At 34.6% G+C, this 11,390-nt stretch overlaps 1 protein-coding gene across 1 annotated transcript in view; it reads left to right on the forward strand.

The window, feature by feature from the left end:
* The window catches only part of ALX1 (ALX homeobox 1), a 28,297-nt gene extending 21,334 nt beyond the window's left edge, over nt 1-6,963 (forward strand). Inside the window, exon 4 of the mRNA XM_039362974.1 lies at nt 6,353-6,963. Within this exon, the coding sequence (XP_039218908.1) occupies nt 6,353-6,667 (315 nt within the window). The 3' untranslated portion in view covers nt 6,668-6,963. The remainder of the gene's footprint in view (nt 1-6,352) is intronic.
* The last annotated feature ends 4,427 nt before the right edge of the window (nt 6,964-11,390 follow it).

Here is an 11,390-nt window from a genome sequence, read left to right on the forward strand (position 1 = left end):
AGTAGCCATGACCATGGAATGCTCATCAGGTCAGTTACTATCTTTCAGTGCAATCTAACTCACATGTAGAAGAAAGCCAGAATCATAATCATAATGAGAATAAAGAAAAAGAGGACTACCTCCTGTCCCTTATCTAAATATTGCTTTTGTTTGTGCAGTAGAGTTGCCTTGCCTGTCTTTTAGATGTGTGTTACTGCATCTCCCAGAAATTCAAGTCATCCTGCCCAACTCTTCTGGTGGGCACTCAATCAGGGAAGTAAGTGGTAGAATAACTTTTCACTATAGCCTTTCTCTCATGCTTTGATCCTCTCACCTAATGTGAAGGAAGCCAGGAGGCCATCACTTCACACCCCTTGGAATTACTAATAACTTTAGCACTAATGTTACAGAAGACCTGGAGGATTGTTTGCCGTGTGTATGCAGAAGTGATATTTAATTTTCATGTATAGCATGGGGGATTTAGGTGACTGGGTGAAGTTAATACAACTCCAACAGGACTGGGTCTTTGAGGACTAACTAACTTTTGGGTTAGCTGCCTGGATCAATTGGCCTTTTTTGATACTGCCTGGAAATGCTAGCCCCCATTGGCCTAATTAAATTTGTTCTGGAAAACTGCATTGAACTTGGTATACAGTAACTGCCTGTGCTGATATTGCCTATTTGATGGAATTATCTGACTAACACACAGCTTTAAATGTCATCATCCTGAGGTTTTGGCTTTAAGTTCCAAGCTATGATATTTTAAGCTGATACCCTTCTAACTTTTTTCATTATCAGTATAACATGGGAATGGTAATTTGACTAAGCAACATATATTGATATTCAGTGATAAATTACTGAGGTTCATTTTTATGGCTAGGTTGTTTATAATTATTTTACAATTTTTATAATCTAGCTAACGGACATCAAACATAAAACTGTAAAATTGTAAAAAATAAAGTGAATCTACTAGTTCAATGTACAGTTGACAACTAACCATCAGAACATTACATTAGATATCATCCCAATTTAATGTATATTGGGCCACACAATATTGCACATAGCTGTTTATTTTCTATAACATTAAGACTCAAGATGGTTATTGTTCTTTTTATATAGATTTTGATATCAGCTGGCATGATATAACTTTTTCTCCCCTCTGCTATTTACTTTGAAGTTCTTGGAATATGTCTAGAATCTCTTAGTTTGTAGGACTTCTATTACTTGTAGTTACAGTATATATTTCACTTTCCTATTACTTGTTCTTCCATCTTCCATTGCTGGTACTATGAGTCATCGCTTAAGAATGCAGAAATGACTTGGAGGCCAGGGCTTGGTATTTCTATCTAGCAAACAGTGGGGCTGCTATCTCAAAGGTGCTTTTTTCCTTGAAGAGTAAGAAGAAAACATTTGACTTCTCATCCAAGAAGTTTCATCACTTGAGCTTCTTGGATGAGAAGTGAAACATTTCCTAATGGAAAAACAAAACCCAGTCCAGATACCTTTTGAAAAAGCACCTTTGAGACAACTATGACCTGGAGGACTGAGAATCTCCACGTACAGTGGGCTACTAGTTAAATTAAAGAATATTTGAAATTGATTAATAAACTGCATTTGCAGTAGTTATAAATACAAATGAGAAATGCATATTTAAGGGTATCTCTTTAAGACTGTAAAGGACATACTCTTTAGTTTAATTTTTTGTAGCAGGGTAACATGCTAAAGCTAAAATAACTTTAAATTATATATTGTCTGCCAAGCCCCATAGATTAAAGTTATCTTTACCTATTAATTGGCTAAAATTGTAGTTGATGTACAGATGAGTTTGAATCTTACAGACCTTATGTACTGTTTGAATCTTACAGACCCTATGTAACATACTCAGATATAAACACATACATGCACAAACACACTAAATAATACTTCGGTGATTTCATGTTAACCACAAGAGAAAAACTTAAAATGTTTGTGATATAACAGAAACCAGAGGTGAGATCTATGTGTAGGCTTATTCAGAAACTCCCTGAATTACCTTTTATATACTGCACAGATCACAGAAAATTTAAACAAGAATAATTATATTCAAGCACTGTTTTCTTTCCCTCCCATGTACCAGGGTTTTCTACTTATTGTAAACTAGTAGTTTTATTTATTCTGAATTCCAGTATAAATTTTAGGTTTAGGATTTTGTTTTATGATACTTACACTATATAGCTTGCTAAGTAATGAGTCTTCAACATGTACTCTTTTACTTAAAAAAGTGGAAGAAATAAAATTCACAGTACCATAACTTTTAAAGTTCAACTAAATTCATGAGCCAAGCAGTAAGTGTTGTGTTCATATTATCCACTTTATATTCTCTCTACTAAGAAAACTTTTCACAGTTGCTTGCCAGCTTTATAAATTCTTAATGTATTTGTCTGACATAAAGTTTGTGGTTAAATTTTCAACTTTCACAGCAAATTAAAATGATAACATACAATCATTTTGCAATAAAACATGGAAAACATTTGCCATTTGCTCTGAAATCATGTGTTGCTAGAAGGATTACAGGCTCTGTATACATAAACTTTAAACAAGAAGATAAAAACTATGATACATTAATATAATGTAAGGAGGAATAAAGAAAAAGAAATCAAAGAAAAAACAAAAAGTACAAAAAAAAGGAAAAAGTTGAAGAAAAATAAAAATAAATAAAAAAGTGATGAAGAAGTAGCAACAGATATTTTTCATGGTAGCTATAAATACAAATATGTTTTTGCCTCTATCTCTAAAGTTACATCATATTATTCTTCTTTCTATAGTCCTATGTAATCATCAAAACCATAAACCATAATTTCACATTTTTCATTTTTATGTAAAAGTCCATAAGAGTTAATCATCAATAAATATAGTGTCTTTTCTCTAATCAAAGGAATTCAGCAAAATCTGTCAGTTTCACCAACCATTCCTCCATAATGGGAAGTGCCAAATCTTTCTATCTCTGCATATAATAATCTTGCAAAAGTAATAATATATAGAGATACTCTTCCATGGTTTTTTTCTAACTGTGGTTAAAAGGGTTGAAATTTACATTGTGTTATCATCTGAAAGACATTTTTTATGTAAAAAAGTATTGTTGGTACATGACACCGGAGATTATATGAAATGCAATTCAAATGTATGTTGGAAATGTGAACAACATGAAAGGACATTTTATCTTACTTGATAGACATATAAAAATAGATTCAAATACATATTTTGATACAAAATATTTTAATGATAAATAGGGAGTCAATATTCAGTTGAAGCCAGAATGTTTTCTTTTGGTGTTAATGGATAACCAGTTAAGAGAAGTCATGGAAGATTATTTCAATATATAATTATTGTGGTTAGATTATTGTATGCACAGAGATGGAAAGATACAATAGTATTCGCTATGGTTGGTGAAGTTGATACATTTTACTGAAATGAATACATTGACTTCTTTGATTTGAATAAGACAGACTCTGTTTTTGTCATATAAATCAACCATGAATTCAGTTTTTGTCTGTTTCCATGTGTTTTTAACATCTTTTTAATCTTCGGGAGTTCAGATACCCACCTTGATAAAATGTGAGATCAAATGGCAAATGGTAAAACCCAAATCCATTAGATGTTAAGAAAGTTTGGATGGCATACTAAGCTGAAATTTACTAGCTATCTAAAGCAAAAAGGAACTTAGTTATTTAGAATTTGTTAGCCACATGCATGGAAATTGGTTTGCATGGTTTAATTAAAACTGGGTGTTGCAAACAAGGTTCTTGTGGTTTTTTTTTTTCTGTGCCAGTATTTTATTTATTTATTTATGAGACTTATATACTGCTTTAAGCACAAGCACTCTCTAAGCGGTGTACACCAGTAAGCAATGTATATATATATTTACATTGCCCCCAACAATCTGGGTCCTCATTTTACCTACCCCGGAAGGATGCAAGGCTGAGTCAACCTTGAGCCGGTGAGATTTGAACCGCTGACCTGCTGAACACAGTCAGCTAAAGTGGCCTGCAGTACTGCACTCTAACTGCTGCGCCACCTCGGCTCAGTTTTGAAAAGGCTAACCCAATTTTGATTGTTTATATACAATATACTGATATTAATTATTTGTTTATTGAAAGTCTAAGATAATTATTGACATAACAGTTGCCATGTGGATTGTTATGTATTTATTTCGAACAATATTAATTGAAACCTAGTAGTGGCCGAATGTTATGTCTTTTCCCCCCTTAAAAGGATGAAGGTTTAGGCTTTTCTAGAATTTTTGTGCTATTTGGAACCATAACTTTATGAATTTAATTACTGTAAATATTATTAATGTCCTAAAATATATTAACAGCAAAAGAGTTTGTGGTTCTGCTTTGATTTCAATATGTCCAGCAAATAAGCACCACAGTTGGCAGTATTTGACCTTTGGGGATGTATGGACAGATATGAGTGGGTCTGGGATGGGAATGCTTGGTTTGTGTGACATCCATGGGGCAAATGGGGCAGCATACCTTCTGCCACATTAATATAATCCTAAATGTGGCCCACCCATGGGTTAGTAAGTTGTTTTCGTGAGATGATATGGTGACTTCTTAGCAACCATAAAATTGGTCCTTGCTAGACATAAGGAATGCCAGTATGACTTCTCTGACATTCCAGAAGTGCTCCATTGGATGTTGGAACATCTGTACAAGAGGATTTTTGAGGAATGGAATATATGGAAAAAGGGAAGGATGCTAAGAACCATGTGAGTAAGGAGCACTTTGTATTCTCATTCTTGCCTTTCAAATGATGCTGTGAATCAATCAGAAAAGAGAATAGAAATATACCTCAGACATCAGCAAATGTACAACCACATGTATATGTACAATCACTTGCTGAGCTTTTCTATTTATTCCTACAGCTCTTGTGCATATAGTTTTATTTGTGTAAATGACATTCTCAAACAGAATACAATTCTATTTCCATTTTTTTGATTTAGTCACCTGAGAATTTGATAGCGAAGATAAGGATGACAAAAAATTGGCTGTTCCTCAGTTACTTTGGCTTCAGCTTGCAACTGTTTGACAATATCTCCATAAATAAATGTCTCAAGGCAAGGCACTATTTTCCCACTGCAGCTGAAATGAATGTATCCTTCCCCCCCCCCAAACAATAGTAGTTGATATTCTGATTCTTTCTTTGGTCCAGATCCAAGGTTAGAGGACAGGGTTAAACTCTTCCTATATACTGATGTTTAGTTTTATAGCTTGCTTCCATTTCTGCAGTGATTTTTCAGAGTAGCTGTACATGTTGCTGCTGTATACATAGCTAATTTCAAACTAAGGAACAAACATCTCCTACAAATTTTTTCCACTTTCCATGAACAGAAGAATTAAGTGATCATTGACTGTATTTCTCCAGGGAGAAAAGAAATTTTCCAAAAGATTTTTGAGAATGACACTTATCTTACCCAAAGGCACTACAACAATAACTGTTGGCTTTCAGGCCATTATATCGATCCAGATCTGTTTGGAGTATGTGGCAGCCACATGGGGGGGGGGGGCGACTCTCTCAAATTTATGCTATCTTCCTGTGGCTGATGAAAATTTTCAGAAGACATCATTGAGCTGTCCTATCCGTAGGAAATAAATATATCAATCTTTCTGAACAGTTACCAAAATAAATAAAATATTCTAAATATACTAGATACAACTTTATTTTCAAGGTTAAAATGAAATGCAGAGGTTATGAAATTTAGTTCTAGGTTTCCTTCTTTTTCATTTTTTTTCATTACTAATATATGTCAGATTTATAAACCAGAGTTGCCCAGAAAACATTTCATTATATGCATGTATTGCTACAGGAGAATCACACTGTTGATATCTCAGTCTTCCTGCAAAAATGTAGCACCAAGTTATTCATGACATTGACTGAGAGTTTCTGTTAAAACTATACCTCAATCTATTGTGAAGGGACTATAAGCAAAATAATGATTTCCTCAGAAAATACAGGCCCTGATCTTATGTGTACTAAAACAAGTGCTTCTACATTCCATGAATGGCTACCAAGTATTTCATCACTGTTGAATTTTACTTTGGGGAAGATGGTTGTGACCAAATGTGGCCAAAGGTATTTTCTAGTCTGAGGCAAGTCAGCAAATGATACCCAGTTCTCTAGCTAAAGGGAGAATACCTAAGATCAGCTTTGTTACTTTGTCAACTGCTTCAGAAAATTAAACTTCTCATTTGAATTTCTATTTTGCATTTGCATAAACTTAATATTATCCTATTGCCAGCTGTATTGACAATAGGTTCAATGAAAAATGAAACTAGAGGAAAAAAAGATGTTTAAAATATACATTTAATCTTGTCTTGTTTATATGTTCCAGATTCAGAATAATTTGTGGGCAGGAAATGCAGCTAGCAGTTCGGTGACTTCCTGCATGCTTCCACGGGATACTTCCTCTTGTATGACCCCTTATTCCCATTCTCCTCGGACAGATTCTGGGTACTCTGGCTTTTCAAATCATCAGAGCCAGTTCAGCCATGTTCCCCTTAATAACTTCTTTACTGACTCTTTACTTTCTGGAACTAATGGACATGCATTTGAAACCAAGCCAGAATTTGAACGGAGGTCTTCCAGTATTGCAGTTTTACGAATGAAAGCCAAAGAACATACTGCTAATATTTCTTGGGCTATGTAATATAACAGAATCTCTTTCCATTTCAAGGTCAGACATAAAAAAGCTCTTCTTCTCTACCACCATTCTTATTTCTATAATTAAAGGACTTGTCAATAAGCTGCTGTGTGAAGACTTGCTAGTGATCAGGATGTACAAAGAAGCCTGCTTGAGTAAATACCCAATATGCTATTTAGTATTTAAGCATCAATGTATATAAGGACTAAATGGAACCACCATGTGCCAATCTCTAAAAGCCCTCTTAAAATAGCCAGATATGTTTTGTTGTATCAGTTGATGAAATGTAATTGTAAAATCTTCAAAAATAATAAACCTATTAAACAAGTATGGGTGTTACATATTGTTTAATGTCAGTGCAATATCAAGGTAGGTTGCTTACCCATAAGTAGGGCTGACTGAGAAGAATGCATTTGTTATGACAAGGCTCTAAAGGAAACCTTTTAACAAGTGGTATGCTGAATGAAATGTTTTCCCCTTCCTGTTTAACAAACAGAAGTTGAGCGTTTATTTATTTGATAATGCATTCTTCTTAAAAACTATTTCCCGTGAACATGATGAGTTTTGCTTGAACTTTAGAAGCTGTCTACTTTACAATGTACAAAATTTTAGGGTTGTTGGCATATAGTACAAAAACGACATTGGGGCAATTTCTTACCTTTTCTTCAAATTTGCCATCTTGCTAATTGTCTGCATCCCTGAACAGCTGCAACTTATAATGTCAATTCCTTATTTGCTATAAAAAGTCTACATTTGCTGCATGATATTAAGAATGTTTGTGTATCACAACAGGTAAATAAAGCTAGATCTGCATGAAATGCTTCACATAAAACAGTGGTTCTCAACCTTTCTAATGCCGTGACCCCATAATACAGTTCCCCATGTTGTGGTGACCTTCAATCACTTATACATCACTGGGTGCCAGGGGCATGGCCAAAGAAAAAGGGGGAAAAATGGCGGACAGCCTTGTTTGGTGACCCCCGTGAAATGGTCGTTTGACCCCAAATGGGGTCCCGACCCACAGGTTGAGAACCACTGACATAAAATATATCTACATATAAAGGAAATATATCAAACTACATGTGTATTTATAAATATGCATAAAATATTTCAATGAGAGGAATCTAGTATTTGGTCCCCTTACCAGACAGTCATGCTTTCTTTTAGGATATTCAGATTGCTTCCTCTATCTAACACCAAAGACCCACAATGGCACAAACTATGCTCTGCAAATTGTTTTTTTTTTTTATATGACTCATCTTCATGCTGCTGCTTTTGTTTCATCTCCACTAAACAGATGAGGCCTTGACATGATCTACAATCAGTTTTCTTGATTTTGATGATGAACCACTTAAGTGTCAGACTCTGCCTAGCTCCTATTAGCCATGTTGTTTACTGCAGGCAGTCTTCCATGACCAATTGGTCTGGGTTGAGAGGAAATGGGAAATGGCTTCCAAAGAGGCAGCTATACACATGATGCTGGATCAGGGCTTTCCAAAGTCCTTTCCGAATCAGGAGCTTTAGGCACATAAATTTAGTGAACTTTTGAAAGGGTATTACCTCTGTTTGTTTGTTTTCAAAAATAAGGTTTCAGTGGACATTTGAAAGAATCCTAGGCCTGGGCTTAAAAAACAGGACTACTTCTCTTGACAGAATACTAATCCTGTGCTTCACAAAAGGCTGATTTACAACCTAGAAAGAGGGTTGGTTCTGTCAGGTGGGTGTTGCTGTTCTGTCACTATTGATTGGTTTAATGGTTTTGACTGTTTCTGCCAAGTACTGTGTGGCTGTAACTTCTTCTTAGTATTATTCTGGGGGTCACTACTTATGCCAGTTTATTATTCAGGGGCTCCTTTCAGAAGCTGTTAAACATGAGGATTTGCTACCATTCAGTTACTGCCTCCTGCTTCATCCTGCAATGCTCCTCCATCTGCAGCCTGTCATCCAGGCTATATTTAGACACAGATTTAGAGCTCTTTCAGAGGAATTTCCAAGCCTGTTTTTTTTTTTTAAAAAAAAAGGCTAGTGCTGAGACATTGACCAGTTGACAGGTCACAGGCACAGAATACCTCTGATCTTTTTTCTGGGCAAATTGGCATGGTGCTGAATAAACTACTCCAAGTCTCTATCTCTACTTGTTCCAGTTAAGTTAGGAAGAGCAATTGGCCCTGGTTTCCTGCTGGCATATAATGCCTAGTAGGAGAGAAACAAAGCCAAATGAATGTATCAATTGCTTCACCTCTAAGGCAGTACCTGCTGCTGCTGTTGATGCTATGTACATCTCAGGCAAATTTTATGCTGGCATACTTTTTTTCTACCCGCTGAGGAATAATGAATAGCATTTTAACATAGCTGTCTTAGCCTTGACACTTAAATTATTTGGCTGTTGAATTCCCCCTGCCACTCCTTGCAATCCTCTCAATAAATTTTATTTTTGAATATTTCTTTAGATTGTGAATAAATTATGATTCTACCTCAGCTACATAAAATATACCCAGACAAAGTTAGGATTAACACAGGGGAAAAAAGAGAACATCTCAGTAATGACAAAGGGAAGACATCCATAGGAAAAAAGGAAGCATGAGAGGCATAAGAAACAGGAGCAGAAGTGAAATTACATATTTATTGGCTTTGCTATTTAAGTGTGAACAGCAGACTGGGCAAAAGAAAGGAAGAAAAAGATTTAGTTGCTTTTTAATACTGGAATTGTATTCTGCCCAGTTGATCCAAATTACTGATCAAACACATCAAATATTATCACTGATATGTTTGTATTGAGTATCTTGTGAATAATGAGGAATTAGGACATGGTAGTATTTATGGCAAACTTATCTACAACAGGTTTTTTTCTTTTTCTTTTTTCTTTCTTCTAAATGAGCATGTACTTCAATATCTAAAGATACAATGGATTTTTTTAAAATACCCATTGAATCTAGGTTTTGCTAATTTTAATGGTTATAGGAAGATATGGTCAGTCCGATGAAAATACAGTTCTTCTGCAGTTATTTAATGACAATCAGGAGAGATTGATAGTCTAAAATGATCTGCACATTCATAAGATGTTTGAGGACAGTTGTGTAAAACACTATAGTAAATGATTTTATGTTTCAATATAATATTTAATAGCAATTAAAACCAGATATTTTGATTATAACAATCCATTCACTTGTAATATGTTAATGACAGCTGAAAAGTACATTTTGAAGTAAACCTATAAATTATTTTGGTAGTATGAAAATGCAAAGTCCAAATGGGAATAGACACAAACGATTTTTGAAAAATGTTCTCTTAACAGTGTAGACAGAAAAATTGCTCTAGTTTTCTTATGGGAAGAAAACTTCTTCCAGCTATGGCAGGATACCTCCACTAAAGCCCCAATAGGATCAATATAAAAAAAGCAGAAAAAAGGAATTCCCTAGACAGCTCTTATTTGCATTATGTGGATGATTATGTAATAAAATATGAGATATCCATGCATATTCATTGGCTTGTAAATATGACAGTTTATCATAAGTATTTTTTCTGAAATTCTTATTATTTAATTTTGTAAAAGTATATGACAATTAATAGGAAAATAAACATAGAAGAGGATATCTTTCTGACAAATACGCTGATGAAGGATTTATCTTTAAGCAACATGGGTTAGTCTTAAGTACAATGACTGTTAATAGCTATTCTCCAGTTGTGGGACATTTTTTGTTTTTTGTTTAAGAAAATTAAGACAAAGATTTCCTATACCTTTTTCAGTGGGATCTTGAAAACAAAAAATAAGCAGGTTTTAAAATTTTAATATACTTTCAAGAAATATTTCATGGATATTTATTTTGTATTCAAGGATTGTGTCTGTCTTGTTATTGGAATAAGATAAGAAATTAGGAGAAAGACAAAAATGAAATGATTAAATGATTCAGAAATTTCTGCTCAACCTTTCCTACTTTTACCAAGTGTTACTCATTTCCTACTCTTTCTTCTCCTTTATATATTTATAATGCTTCTAATTCAATTTTGGTGGTTTGCTCGTTTTTAAAGCTTCTGGATTTAATAGTGCACATAAACACCATGAATACTCTGTAGAAATTGTGTGTTTTTTCCATCTACAATACAGTAGTAGTGCTATACAGTCAGTAGTAACTGAGTAAAGTTTTGATTTCTCCCCATTCACATTTTAAAGAGACCTATTCCTTCTCTTTCCTGCACTGAATCTAAATTCAAGGTAGTCTTTTTATGTATGCTTCTCATCACAAAGAGGTTTGCGGGTCACAACCCATGAAAGACAGTACAGAGCAGAGGAATTTCATCCACTCTTATATTCCCTGCAGCCTCCTGTACCATGTCCAGACTCTGTTGTTTGTATGTATATGTATGTGTATGGAGGGGGGGAATGAAATAGGCTCTCTCAGTCCAGTTCATCATTCACTATTTACTAACCCTTTGGCTATATATTTCATGCTTGGGAGCCATTCTTCAATTCTAAAGGCATCTTGATGAAGTGACTCAAAACTCTCAGGAATCCCTTTTTCTTCTGCAGGCAAGGTAAGAAAATGCAGGCAATGTTGCCAATTCCAGACTTTTACTAAGCTGAAAAATGAATTTGCAAAGTTGGAAGAAGATCTACAATGGTTCAAACTTGAGTTGAACTTTCAAACTGACTGCAGTCCATCTTAGTCAAGGTTTCTCTGTGTGGTATGTTGAGTTGCAGATGATTCAAGGCAAAACTCCCTCTGGCTTT

Source organism: Crotalus tigris, unplaced genomic scaffold (genome assembly GCF_016545835.1).
Source record: "Crotalus tigris isolate CLP2741 ecotype Arizona unplaced genomic scaffold, ASM1654583v1 scf7180000019496.3020429, whole genome shotgun sequence".
In the NCBI taxonomy this organism is placed as follows: Eukaryota; Metazoa; Chordata; class Lepidosauria; order Squamata; family Viperidae; genus Crotalus; species Crotalus tigris.